A 14,558-nucleotide genomic window follows, 5' to 3' on the forward strand; every position below is an offset into this window, starting at 1 on the left:
TACCAAAATATTTTTTACATACCAAAATATTTTTTGCATACCAAAATATTTTTTTGCATACCAAAATATTTTTTTGCATACCAAAATATTTTTTTGCATACCAAAATATTTTTTTGCATACCAAAATATTTTTTTGCATACCAAAATATTTTTTTGCATACAATTTTTTTTTTGAATACCAAAATATTTTTTTGCATACCAAAGTATTTTTTTTGCATACCAAAGTATTTTATTTGAATACCAAAATATTTTTTTGCATAATAAAATATTTTTTTTAACAGGAACGCAAATATTTCTCCCACTATTTTTTTATCACAACAAATTGTTTTTATTTCATTTTCTAATTTTGACCTGGATGGCGTGCCATAAAAAACATCTTTAACGGTTTTTTTTGGTAAATTAAAATGTCTACATTTTAGACACTTTTGACGCCATCTGTTATGACTTAGGATAATTAAAGCTCGACCTCTAATGGCGTTACTTTATCTCCTATAAAGTCAGCATAAGTCTATTGTGATACGAAAGCCTACCTCGAACTCATGGGGTCGCTGATGGATTCTTCTGTTTTCGGACAAATACAGTTGAGCTTTTGTGAGCGAGTTTGCTACAGAACGTTTGCTCATTTCATCGTCACCCAATCTTTGCGTCTTCATGGTCGGGAATTCCTTGTGCGGGGACATAAGTTCTCCGGTATGTCCTTCCTCCTTCAATTCTGATCAAAATAAAATTGATACTTAGGTATTGCCACGTGCTTAATAGACGCTTAAATAAAACCTATTCAGTAATACGGAGAGCCCGGACATACTTGTAAAAACGTTATATTTTAAAGCACACCGTAAACAGGCTTGGACTTAAGGATATGTTTTTAGTAGTCAGCTTGATTAGTCAACCTCTTATCTTAATTTATTTTAGTCGTCACTGACTAGTGGGGGTAAAAATGGGGATATAAAAACAAGACGGACAGCCAAAATTTTGCTTTACCCGTCATAATTAAAATAGGAATTTATTATCATTTGAGTTACATTATTTTAAATAAAATGGGGTTGATGAATGATGAATTTATGGTACGCCATATTCGCCATTATTTATGAATATTTAGGTACATTTTTCACTAGTCAAATTAACTAGTGAACCCCCAGATTTCGATTCATTTTAGTAGTCAAATGCCGTGACTAGTGCCTTATGTCCAACCCTGACCGTAAACACGGGACTATTATATTCAGTGACTCGCGCATGCGTGTAAGTGGATGGGCATTTATTGAAGCGCCTATTTCTATTTAAATTTAGCACCCTTTTAAAAGACCATTATAGCTAAAATTATCTAGCTCAAATACTTCCACAGTTTTTTCACAATCAAATTCGCTGACTTTTCCAGGTTTTCCCGGACCATCTCCGGAGATTTCCCCTGACTTATTATTTTGTGCCAAGATATTGTATTAATTAAATTCCATGACTTTTAGATTAAATTTTAAAATTCTGACTTTTCCGAGGTATTCTAGGTTTTCCAGGTACTGTGGCAACCCTGTACTTCTTAACCGTCATTGAATTCAGTTTTTTTACTTACGTCTTAGCTCTTTCCTGATTTTGTTAAATTCCTGAAGCATTTTCTTGGCTTCTGGATAGTTCATTTTTTCAGCGTGCGAAGGCTGTAATAGAAGAGAAAGAAGAGGGTTCAAATAAGATTAAATAATGCCCGAAATAAATAAACATCTTATACAGAGAAGTGTTCATCTTTCTACAGGGTGTTTCAAAAGGTTATGCAATAATTTTAAGGAGGCTGCAACAAGCGCAAACCCAGCAGCAGGGAAACGCGAACATTAAGGTTTGGGCTCGTGCGATGGTTAAAAAAGGACTTTGTAAACAAATCGAGGTAACCAGCGTAAAAAAGTAAACTTAAACAGAATTTAAAGTCGCTGCTGCTTGGTTTTGCACTTGTTGCAGCCTACTTCCAGGGGCTAATAGGCCACACTTTGAAGCTCTCTAGCGCTCTTTTAACTCATCGTAGGAAAATGGGAAAACAACAGGCATACTTCTCAACTCACCCCCTACAACTCCTTTACATTTTTCAAAAAGTGTCAAGATCAAATTGAATTCCCTGACTTTTAACAAATTCTTAAAATTCCCTGACCTTTCCCTAACGTTTTAGGCCTATTTTTTAATTCCCCGACTTTTCTTCGATTTTCCTGACGTGCGGCAACCCTGAAGTAAATAACCCTAGGCAGTGTAATTTTGAAGCGTTACATATTTGGTTGGGAGTAATATACGCGGTAATCTTTGGTGGAAAAGCAGCGTTCGACAGTCTCGAGCCTGCTAAGCTACACGTTTCATTTCTAATCCCTTCTAATATTATGCACTTCTGATAACGCGAAGAAAGATGGAGCCCGAGAAGGGTAGAGTAATTGTCCTGGTACTTACTCGGTAGCCGTGCTCCAGTTCGAAGGCTTCTTCGAAAAGTTTAATTTTCTTTTTGTAGCCTGGGTGGCGAGAAAAGAGGTCAATTATAAATTTAAATTCCCAGCTGCAATACGAAGACGGTCGACCCAATTGTTCGGCGTAACTTACTGTGCATTTTCTTGGTTAATTGTTTGACGTTCACCGCTACAGCCTCGTCTTCCTTCATTGTACTGAAATGAAACGACCCCTCAATTAAACATTTTCTTACGCGGTCTAATACATTTCCAATAGTAAAAAATAGTAAAAATATATATTAACGTTTCGTATTTTTTAACCACGCATAATATTTTGAATACGTTAAATTCGGGGTAAAAAAGACTACGTAATCGAAATTAAAATTTTCCCAAATCTAAAATAGTTTCAAACCCAAATAACCTAAAAATTTATTGGCTACACGCTTTAGTCGAAATTTCGACAGTTCTTTCAAAAATTTGAATATTTTTTGTAAAATCGCTTACTTTGTACTCTTATCAACTTTCATCTTTAACAATAAACTCGGGACTTATCTAGTTGCGAATGCGCGCGTGTTTGTGGTTGCGTGATATAGCCACGGGGTTCTGGTATGAAATAGGGAATGATTGGCCATTCTTCCATTGAGGCAAAGTGGTCACAATCGCGGGACTGCACAGTCATTATCACGCCATTGAATAATAGACAAGGCCTCTTTTCGCAAAGGTACGGGTATTCTCTTCCCGTTTATTAACAAATAAGCGGCTGAATGGGATTTATTAGAAGCAACTTGGCCTTGAAACTATCGGTTCTGCCCCGTTGTAAGCTTAATGCCAAGTACTTCACCCAAAATAGAGCCCGTTAAGTGATGTCTTAGCGTATCTTTGACAATGTGTAGTGTCGCTTTAAATAGCCGTTTCGGCGATAAGTAATAGACCGAATCACAGAACGCTTTCAGGGAAACAAACATCAAGAACGAAGCCATGAGAGGTTCGATTTTAATGCTTTTATTTACATTAGATGGCGCCAATTTACACTTTCGGAGGGATGGAAATAAATAATTTATTATAAACAAACCTAACTTCTATCATTATTTTAAACGATGTTTTATGTAACTAACACTATTTTAAACTATGTTCAATCAGGGAAAATATTTACCTTAAAAATAAATATTTATTAATTATTATTTTATTAAACATTCAAAGTTTCAAACTGTCGGCGCCATCTGGTAAGACTTCGGGTATTTAAAAATTGGCTTCTAATGGCCGCAAATGTGTTTAGGTCTATTAACCTTAAAAGTTTGGCCAGGACTGAAGGCAATGTATACCCCGTAACTGAAGTAGGAACATCGATAGTAATGGAAATTTACCTTTTCATCAAATCATCCTGTTCAACAGGAGGAGACGGGGGTAAACTCGGGTCAAATTGTAGACTACTGAAAAACGCCAAATGAATGCGTTTAGTGTTTGATCAAAAACCACCTTTTTCCACGCTGTCTATGTTTCGCGAATCAAGCTAATACGGATACGATAAAGGTAATCCTCTCCCTATACTGCAAATGTTATTCGCTTGAAACATGTACCTGAGCCGGCTGATTTTTCTAAATACATTTAGGAAGAGAAATAGTCTATAGTTTATTTACTATGAATAAGTGTAATTTTTATATTTTATTTCATTGGGAAAATCACGCCCATGGTAACTGCCTTATAAATCAAGATTAAAGATTTTATTTAATTTTAATCTTTATGCAGCCAAAGCTACAGCTTCCGTTTAAATTAGATTGAAACAAACGAGGCAGGGCCATAACTAAAATTCCTGGGGTCCCAAGCTAAATATAAGTAAAGGCCCTCCCCTGCCCCATGCCGTCTTCAATCGGGGCTCTTTTTGGCAGGGGCCCACAAGCATTGTTTTGGGCTGGTGGTGCCTAGTTACGGCCTTGATGCGAGAGTGTGCTAATAATCTGGCCGTCGTAACTACCTCACGCCTGCGAAAGAACATGTTTCATTTTTACTTCTCTCGTAAGAGAAATTTGATCAACTTCCGGTATTCGTATTGAGCTTGATTCGTAAACATGGAAACAGCAAAGAGCCATTAATAAATGGGTCTTCCACAGAGTTAGAAAGCCAGGCTTATTGCAGCCGAAAGAATACTAAAGGCTGGTTCACACGGACAGTGTTTTCCTGGTTTTCTCTATTTTCTAGTTTTACCACCTTTTTCCGTTCTTCTGGCGCACGGGAAAATAACTGTACACACGGACAAAATCTGCCTGATTTTCCCGCTGCCGGTAAACGAGAAAATGGAGAAAAAATTGTGAAATATCTCTACTTCATTTTCCCGGTTTTTGAAGCACTTTGAGCTCGACCAATCATCGAGCGTTACGCTATCACGTGATAAAAGGAGCGATTGTGAAAGTCTTTAAAAGTAGGCTTACGAATTTTTGCGTCTATCACGTGACGCCATAACGTTCGCTGATTTGTCGATCCCAATTAGCCTCAAAAAAGGTCCGCCATTTTATCGTTCACAAATTATGTCCGTGTGTACAGTCGTATTCCAGCGCGCCAGAGCCACGGGAAAATGCGGTAAAACTGTAAACTAGAGAAAACCAGGAAAACACTACTCGCGCGAACCAGCCTTTAAGCTTTTATATTAAGCCAGTTATAGTAAAAATTATGGCTTTTCCGACCTATTTGTGGAAAATACCACGTAATTAAAGAAGGCCTTTATTTTAGTAATCAGAAAAGACTGTCACCTTCTGTGAGAAAAGTAGTTTTTAAAAGCACTGGGAGATTGTGGCGCTTCGTAAGAACTAGAACAAATGGAAAACGTTTTTTACTCGTCGGACCAAAGCGGAATCGCCTAAACGATATTCGGGTGGCGGAGTAAGTAGGCAAAACCCATCAAGATCAAACAGTGCGCAATCATGCCGATTTAAAACATTTCAAACCATAGACCCAGACATTCCGTAAAGGTTACTTGTTAAAAAGTGGTTACGAGAAACCTCGAGAAGTAGTCAAGGTGAAAGTCAGAGACTAACGTGCAACAGCTATAAGGCGTGTTTGGTTAATAATTTGAAAGAATGAAACTTACTTTGCTTTTCTCATATAAGGAGCCGACGGAGATAAAAGTGCCGTGTCATCTTGCGGGGGTTTCGTCAACGGCCAACTGAAGCGATGTTCGGATGGTATGGGTTCTGTACCGAAGAAATATATCATTCATAAGACGTTGATGGTCACCTTAATTCCTACAATTTCGAAATGTTCCTACTTAACCCTACAACTTTGAAATGTGCCTACTTAATCCTACAATTTTTGAAATGCGCCTACTTAATCCTACAATTTTTGAAATGTTCCTACGTAATCCTACAATTTTGAAATTGATCCTACATAATCCTATTTTTTTTATGTTCCTATATAATCCTACAATTTTTGAAAAGTTCCCATATAATCATATAATTCTAAAATGTTCCCCTATAATCCTCTATTTTGGAAATTTTTCAATAATCCTATGGCGGGGTAGATTTTGAAATTGTCTCTGGGACCTGTCTTAAGAGTACTACAACTCCCATTAAATAACTTCTATAAATCTAGAATTTATAGATATTTTAACCTAGGAGTCAAAAACACAAGGAGAACGCAGCTAGCCTTGAAACACTCTAACCGTCTAACGCAGTGTTATGTACAAATTTCATTGGACGAGCCTTTACGCTGAACTTTTCACGGGCGGGGGAAGACAATTTCCGTATTTTCCCCTTCCGACGGCAGCAGGCGCTAAAGCGTCTAACCAATGAAAAATGTACGCGAGAAACTTTTGACGGGTTGCGTTCTCCTTGTGTGGGTGATGCGTTTGTTGCTCCTAGTTTTAACCCAATCAATTGATAATTTTAGTTCTAGAAATCTCCAGATTTCAATCCTATAATTCCCATATATTTTAGTGATTATTGGCAGGTAGCTCTTTGAACGTACCTTCTCCATCGCCGTGTTCGTGCAAGGTGTTAAGGTCCAGGTGCGGGATGGAAGCGTCATCTCCGTCGAATGACGCGAAACTCTCCGCCTTCCAATCCTCCTGGTCATCGAGACTCTCTCTCCTGCTGACGCTCCCGTACAGAAGCTGGTCGTCCGGAGGCAACTCTCCCAACGGGTGACTGGCTTTGCCCTCGCTGTCCTTCCTGTCCAACGAACGGTGGTGCTTCTTGGCGTGCGCTTTGAGGACGCCGTTGTGGCGATCGGTCGAGGTTCGACTGGCTTCTTGGTTCTCGTCGCCCGGCGCCCTCGTGTCCATGGGCGAGTCGAAATCGCCTCCGTTGTCTCGCGTCTTCCATTGACCGCTCTGGCTTCTTTTCCATTGCTTCTCGTCGGCGCTTCCAACTGGCGTGTCGTCGTCGCTCTCGAAGCTTTGACTTTTGCGGAATCGAGACGACCTGGAGCTGGTGCGACGGGTTCTTATATTGGGACCTCGTTGCAACTGAGAGCGAAAAAAATGTCATTTAGTACTACTCTTGATAAGTGAAGTTTCCAAATGCTCTTGAAAACTGAAAATACAGGGCTTGTACCCAGTTGCATAAATAGCTAAGGGCCTCGAAACGATTCAGGAAAAATTAGTCCCTGTGATAAGAAAGGGCTCCAAAACATACTACGCCACTGTTTATGACTTTCGTCAACACTCATTCAACAGGACTCTGAAACGGGCTGCGTTCAGTAAGAGGAGCCAGGTTCGATCCCAGCTTGTGGCACTGGGTGAACAACTCCTTTCGCGTTGAGTTTGCAAGTTCTCTCGCCACTGGTTTAAGGGGTTTTCCCTCGAGCTCTTTGGTTTCCCCTTTCCATAAAAGCTTGTAGAGGCTAACGGTAATAGTTAGTGTAGGGATCTGTTGGCTCGCGTGGCATGAAGGGCTTGCCACCACCCTCCTACGCGGTGTAACCCGGCCAACCTAAACTAAAGGCTTAAAAGTCGCTTGACGACTTAGGCCTAAGGTTGTGCCTTGGGTATTAGCCTAGCTGATTATTATTATTATTATTATAACTCTCAACGAAGTATCTGAAAAATTATTTTCGTTGAGACCGTTGCTAACGTGACGTAGGATCTTGTTGAACGCTTTTTACGCTTGTTGTAAATTTTGCAAAATATCGTCAGTCGCGGCGTCTGCAGCTAGCCTTCCTCCGTGCTGCGACGTCACGTGACCGTTGAGCAACGGAAAAACCTGCTCTTACAGCCGATGACTTCGTTGCTCAACGGACCCAGGACATAAGTATATGTATTTGTACCCCGCTGCTCCGCCTTAAGCACTACAGCGGCCACCTTAAACAACCAGCCCTGGACAAAAGTGCGCTTTGCGAAACAACGTTCGGCCAGTGAGACAGCCATTTTGACCGCCTCACATATAGCAAACAAACGCCCTCATCACGGCCCAACAAAAGGCGACACCAGGACAGTAGATACAGGGACGAGAAAGCAGGAAAACATTTTCGATTTAAACGTCTTCATATTCACGGGGAGTTAGATGTAAACAACCCGCGGCCATTGTTAAGACGTGGTTCACCATGGACAATGTTATTGTAGTTATTTTTTACCATTTTGATGTTAAATTAAAAATAAAACTACGAGCGTAAATAAAAAAATGCCCATTTGTTTTGAAGACTTAAGCCTCGTCAAAAACCGCTAAAATTAGGTGACCGCCATTTTTTTTGTTTACAACTAAAGGCCTTTTCACACGAGCCAACTTTTTGACCCAACAAGATGAGTCAACTTGAGTTGAGTCAACTAGTTGGTTCGTGTGAATAAAAGTTCGATGAGTTGATCCACCAAAAAAGTACGCGAGAAAAAATGGATCACTGATCCATTTTGGCTGACTCAGCATTTTGATTTGAACAGTTGGCTCGTGTGAAAAGGTCTTAAATCTCCTTGCGTTTAGGTCGTTTTAGGTGATATATTCCAACAGAGGCCGCCAATACACTTTCTCGTCCCTGTATCTACTGTCCTTGAACGGACGGGCAACGTGACGTCAAAACCGGAAGTCAAAAACCCGTTTAGTAAAAAACCGCTGAACTTTTTTTAAAGTTACTGAAAGCAGCCACGTGTCGGCAGAAGTGTAGCTTTTATGTTGGTATTTTTTAAACGTAACTTTCAACGCGGGACGAGCGGTACTTACCGGCGCTAATCTTTCGGCCGATCTTTGCATCTCGTGAATGTCGTGATGGTCAACCGGCGGAGTCGCGTACTGATTGTTATTGGGTAGATCCTGATCGGACTGAGGATCCACCACCGAGCTGCAACTGGACGAACCGCTGTGATGCGAGGTGCTTTCCAGTTCCCTTCTCTTCGGCTTCGGCGGATGAGGACTCAATTCTTGGTTGATGGTGGCGATGGACAGGCCATCAGCCGATAAGGTCAAGTTGACGCCAACAACCTCGGCGCTGCTCTTACGTCTCGACTGCTGCAAGTTCATTAAGAAGTCATAAGGACATCGCTTCTTAGTCAATGCCGAGCGTAGAAAAAAGAGCGTCAAGGCTAGTGAAACCCCGTCTATTAAATCTGGCTTAAAAACGCGCGGCGTCCTTGTTGCCGAGCCGAAACCTCGGGAGATGACAAAGGAATTTGCTACGACAAGGCCAATTTATATAATTGGCATTTTCTTATTATCCATTGGAGGTCGAGCCGAGTTAAACGTACGACTAAAGGGTGTCTCTACGCCAAAAGAGCTTGTTGGATCGAAGCCAGTAACACCGAGTCTCTCGCTAATAATATTTACGTTATGTAAAAATAGAAAGAAAAAACAATAGAACTGCCAAGTTAATATATTTTTCGCCGCTGAGTCGGCAACCGAATAATATCACTTTCAATGACTCTTCGATATTTTAAACGAACAACGGGCGATTCTTGTAAATCCATAAATTATTAGTCGCCCTTGAAATATTTATCGCGCTTGTCACTCGTTGAAAAGATTTAAGACCATTGTCTTGGTGTCTTGGCCAAGTGGTAAACGATTATTGAAGTGACTTACTTTGTGGGTGGAATCCGTCTCCACCGATTGGCTTTCGTCGATATTTCTCATCTCGTCGTGGCTACTGCATCTGCGAATCCTCTCGCCTCCCAAATAGAACTTCTGCTCTTCGTTTTGGTCCATCGATGGCCTCTCCTCCGAACTGGAGCGCAATGGGCCCGATATGTCATCTCCGGAAAATTTGCGCTCTTTCCTCTTTCGCCTCGGAGGTGTACCATCTGTTGAGGAATTAAGTACTCCTTTGGTATCCCACCATATCTAGAAATTTTAAAGCAATGAACGTACTTGAAACGGAGCCGTCTCCGTTGAGGCGCCCGTCGATGGATCCTCTTTTGGTGGTGTCGCAGAAACTGTCCACCATAAGAACCGGGACCCTTTTTTCGGACTGTCTCGTCTCTTGGGCCTGCATGGCTAGAACGGTGTCGTCTACCGGCGGTATGACCACCGACAGCGGTTCGTACCCTTTCGGCTCGATTCTGGGGGAACGTATCTGTAAAGAGACCAACCAGATCTGGTCAGGAAAAATGTTTCAAGAACATCAGCATTTTTCAGGATTCCGCGTTGGGCGAGTCGAAGGGTTTACGTCGAGGTAGTTTTCGGTAAACATTCGATTTGCAATTCTACAATTAGGGTCACGAAAAAATGGCCGGTGCCGGTGGTACGTACTTTGTTAATCGTTTCCCGATCGCTCGATCGATAAGCGAATCCATCAATTTATTAAAACATGACTCGAATAATTTACTTATTTGGAATATTTTACCGCGATAAATTTAACAATTCCCGATATTCCAAAACTGGAGAAAATTTAGCGAACGACATACAACGAACCGAATTGATTAGAAAACTGAGTACAGCATTTTTCTCCCCGATAACCCGAAAAAAACTTTTGGCAACGTATTAAATTACGACCCTAATTTTAGATAATTTTTATATTATTTAATAAACGATAAATAATTTATCAAGAGCAATTAAAAAAAGAAGCGAAAAAATGGCGGTGTTTAATTGCAAAACCTTCCCGTCGCGAAGTGATAACGGTTGTGCCAGTTATTGACCTTGAACCGCGCCCCTGCGTATAGGGATTTCCAGTCGAACCCCTCTCACCATTAATCGAAATTACCTCTTAAACCTCAAAATAGAGCTCGAAATGGATAAATTTCTAATGACGTGATGGGGCCTCAACGTTTTTCCTTTACCTCGAAAGGGCCTCTCGAGAGAGAAAAAGATTTCCTAAATACCACGAGCGCGTTCTTATTGAGAAGAAATATATCTTGTTTTCCACGGGAGCAATAATCCAAGTATACCGGCTAAGACGGGGTTAAGAGACACCGCTGTCGATGGTTAGGATAGAGTGAAGTATACGCTACCCTGACGGACAGTAAACAGTCAGTAGAAGTTGGGTTCCGCCATAGGGAGGCCTCCCCATTGAGTATACTACTTAAGAAGCCGCTAGAAATGGCTCCGAAATTCGGTCATTTCGGATTTTTTTACCCCCCCCATTCATTTCCCATTTTAACCCGTAAATATTTTTAAAAATATCTTTCTTACATCTTCATCGGGGGCCAGTTCGTTGCTGTTGTCTTCGAAGATGGCCTCGTAATTCTTAATGAAGGTGGTGGCGATATGGTTGGTGACGGCCTGGTCTTTCAAGCCGCTAAAATCGTCGGATACCCTGTACGGGAAGGATTAATTATACCATAAGTAAATGATATCTTTCCATTTACGATATTAAAATGAAACGGGTACCATAGCAGGCTTGAGGCCATTTTCAATGGGAATTTTTAGATAAATTGAGGATGTGTACCGCGTGTAATCGAGGGGACGGACATTCACCAAAAATGTGTACGAGATTTCACGTTGGATATCAAGATTTCTTGTAGGATTTCGGATTTCTTAACTTTTCTCACGGATTTCGAGGTTTGCGTCGGATTTCGGGATTTCTTGCCGGATTTCGAGATTTCGCGTCGGATTTCGGAATTTCTTGCCGGATTTCGAGGTTTCGCGTCGGATTTCGAGGTTTCGCGTCGGATTTCGGAATTTCTTGCCGGATTTTGAGATTTCGCGTCGAATTTCGGAATTTCTTCTTGCCGGATTTCGAGGTTTCGCGTCGGATTTCGGAATTTCTTCTTGCCGGATTTCGAGGTTTCGCGTCGGATTTCGGGATTTCTTGCCGGATTTTGAGATTTCGCGTCGGATTTCGGAATTTCTTCTTGCCGGATTTCGAGGTTTCGCGTCGGATTTCGGAATTTCTGGATTTCTTACCGGATTTCGTGATTTTGCGCCAGGTTTCGGAATTTCTTGCCGGATTTCAAGATATTTAAAAAGTCTCGGGATTTCCGATTTCTTGGAAAGTGCACGGGTTTTCTTTGAATGTCCGACCCCTCGCGTGTAAGTTTTGAAAAGATATAGTATTTGATTCTGAAGTTTGTGTAATGCATATAAGAGAGAGAGAGAGAGAGAGAGAGAGAGAGAGAGAGAGAGAGAGAGAGAGAGAGAGAGAGAGATATATATATATATATATATATATATATATATATATATATATATCTCCATGAATATCCATAAAAAACAATGTATCATTTTTACCAAAGTTTAGATAAAATTTAAAAGCGTTTGTTGGGTTGTTTGGCTGGTTATTAGACTGCTTTCCGTTAAAGTAATTATAACGTCTGTGTGATATGCCGCAAATGCATTTACGACTAATGTTTCGGCTGCATTCCTTCTCCTAATTATTTTTAATTTTGACAAAAGCGTGTCATAAACCCTACGTCAAATTAGCCACATTTTTAAGCTCCTTTTTGGCACCGCCCCAGTACTTAACGGAAAATATCAAGCGTTTAATAGATCTACACGAACGTGTTTTCGAGTTATTTCGGGTGGGTTTCCAAATCCACGATCCAGCGTTGCCAGATCTACAATCTTAAATTATCGTATGTAGGCCAAAACAATATCGATTTTCCTGGAAAATTATCGCACATTTCTTTTCGGTGCTAAATTTTAATTCATACATAAATGCCTTGTATTTTAATAGATTAATTTTTGAAAGCACGTCAGGAGTTTTATTTCGGGGAAATAAACAAAATGCCTATTATCATTATTAACTGAACTTAATATGTTTAAAATTGTATAAAAAATCCGATAACAGCTAGGAGTAATAAACTTACACTCGGGACTACGCAGAACGTTCGGCAGAAAATGTATATTATTTATTTTTAAGTAGAAATTAGGCCTATGTAAATTAATAATAAAATTTAAATCATTCGTAGGTTTTTCAAAAAAAATCTAAAAATTATCGCGCATTATCCTACGTTGAAGCAGAATTATCCAAATAATGGTACGATATCGTAAGCCATGAAAATTATAGTACAGCCGGAAAATTTTGATGAAATTATCGCACTGCACGAAAACTATCGTACTTCTGGCAACACTGCCACCTAGGAGCAACAAACACAAGGAGAACGCAGCTAGCCTTTAAACACGCTAACGAAGGGTTGTGTACGAATTTCATTGGACGAGCGTCACGAGCCTTTACGCTGAACGTTTTACGGGCGGGGGGGAAGACAATTTCCGAATTTTCCCCTTCCGACGGCAGCAGGCGCTAAAGCGTCTAGCCAATGAAAACTGTACGCAAGAAAATTCACGACTTTTGACGGGTTGCGTTCTCCTTGTGTGGGGTGCTGTGTTTGTTGCTCCTAGCTGCCACGATCCCATAACGGCTGCTTTTATGCCGACTGGTTCGTCTAAGCGCAGACAGGTGGCCGTAGTGTAATGATACTACTGGCTCACCGCATTCGCGAGACAACGAGACTGAAAGAACTGGTCTCACCGGAAAAGGTTTGGTCCGAACACAATCCCCAGAGATGAAGCGCTCATTCTGTTCTGATCCTCGAGCTCCGCGATTCGGTGCAAGAAATGAATCAAGTACTTCAAAACTGCGAAATGCTCTTCGGGCAAATGGTGCACTAGACACTTCAAGACTCGTACGCAGTTGTCTTTGTTCTGGAAATTTTCTGTAAACAATAATGGTGACCGGATGTTAGAGTTTCTCATTACTTACAAGGAGACTACCCGAGGTGATTATCACGGATTTTGTTGAAACTCGGGGGTTAGGTAGACCTTATGGTAGGATGAAAATTGCCAAAGGGAAAAGTTGCAATGGGCTTTAGTTTTCCTATGGCAACCGAAAATGTTTTTGACCTCTCCATTTAAATAAGCCAAATTGTTTTAAAATTTAACCAAAATTGATCAACTTTACCCAAAATAGGTCGGTACAGTTCGTTCGACGCAGAGTTTGCTTTACAGGGGTACGCAAAAACTCGGATTTTTTTAGCTTCAATCGAGAGATGGCGCCAATAGTTCCTAAATTGTAGCGAAAACGTACTAGTGGCGCCATCTCAAGAACTTCTGAAATTAAAAACAAAATTCTAACATCGCCCTTCCCCTGTGACTTACTACCCAGTTATACATCATTAAACTAACCTATAGGTCAAATTCATCTTTTTGGAGAAGTTTTGAAAATTTATTTTTTTTTAATTTTTTAAGTAAGTAAGTACCCTGTGAAACCGAGAAAGGAGATTTTTTCGTTTTTAGAAGTGAATAACATTTTCGGTTGCCATGGGAAAACTAAAGCCCATTGCAACTTTTCCCTTTGGTAATTTTCATACCACTATAAGATCTACCTAACCCCAAAGTTTCAACAAAATCGGTGATAACCACCTCGGGTAGTCTCCTTGTTAGTATTCAATTCGGTAAGTGGCAATTCGAAGAAAAAGTGTAAGTCTCGATATCGACATCATCAACTACGATTTACAATTTTGGCACGCGAAGCAAGGTGGGCGGTAGAAAACAAGTGTTCCGTTCATTCTTCAACAACACCGGTAATACAGTGGCGTAACGACAAATTTTGGGCCCCCCCGCAGGATATCAAAAGGGCCCTTTATAATTTTTTATATTTGCTATGAACAAATATTACTTAAAACGAAAGGGCCCCCTATTTTGTGAAAATGTCACGCCCCCCCCCCGCGGTCGCGGGGTCTGCGGGTGCCTAGTTACGCCACTGCGGTAATATTTACGGCTGGTTGGAAAGACTAATTTGGATTTTGAAAACCCGGGGCGTCGCGCGTTGTTGATACTTTTTAAAGAGCTTGTTTTTGCGGAGAAA

At 40.6% G+C, this 14,558-nt stretch overlaps 1 protein-coding gene across 4 annotated transcripts in view; it reads right to left on the bottom strand.

Moving 5' to 3' along the window:
• LOC149927385 (protein FAM13A) overlaps positions 1 to 14,558 on the bottom strand; it is a 47,751-nt gene that overhangs the window by 7,472 nt on the left and 25,721 nt on the right. For 2 of the 4 annotated variants that reach the window (XM_090159440.1, XM_090159437.1), the window contains 13 exons: positions 13,224 to 13,407; positions 10,946 to 11,069; positions 9,686 to 9,890; positions 9,401 to 9,618; positions 8,549 to 8,833; positions 6,366 to 6,864; positions 5,491 to 5,593; positions 5,153 to 5,209; positions 3,773 to 3,838; positions 2,563 to 2,624; positions 2,416 to 2,474; positions 1,565 to 1,646; positions 531 to 712 (listed from right to left, as the gene is read on the bottom strand). In XM_090159440.1, coding sequence (XP_090015566.1) covers positions 531 to 712; positions 1,565 to 1,646; positions 2,416 to 2,474; positions 2,563 to 2,624; positions 3,773 to 3,838; positions 5,153 to 5,209; positions 5,491 to 5,593; positions 6,366 to 6,864; positions 8,549 to 8,833; positions 9,401 to 9,618; positions 9,686 to 9,890; positions 10,946 to 11,069; positions 13,224 to 13,407 — 2,126 coding nt within the window. The remainder of the gene's footprint in view (positions 1 to 530; positions 713 to 1,564; positions 1,647 to 2,415; positions 2,475 to 2,562; positions 2,625 to 3,772; positions 3,839 to 5,152; positions 5,210 to 5,490; positions 5,594 to 6,365; positions 6,865 to 8,548; positions 8,834 to 9,400; positions 9,619 to 9,685; positions 9,891 to 10,945; positions 11,070 to 13,223; positions 13,408 to 14,558) is intronic. The other 2 variants (XM_090159438.1, XM_090159439.1) reach the window with 2 other exon arrangements.

The sequence above is a fragment of the Leiobunum rupestre genome, chromosome 9, assembly GCF_980474605.1.
Source record: "Leiobunum rupestre chromosome 9, qqLeiRupe1.1.hap1, whole genome shotgun sequence".
NCBI classification, from domain to species: Eukaryota; Metazoa; Arthropoda; class Arachnida; order Opiliones; family Sclerosomatidae; genus Leiobunum; species Leiobunum rupestre.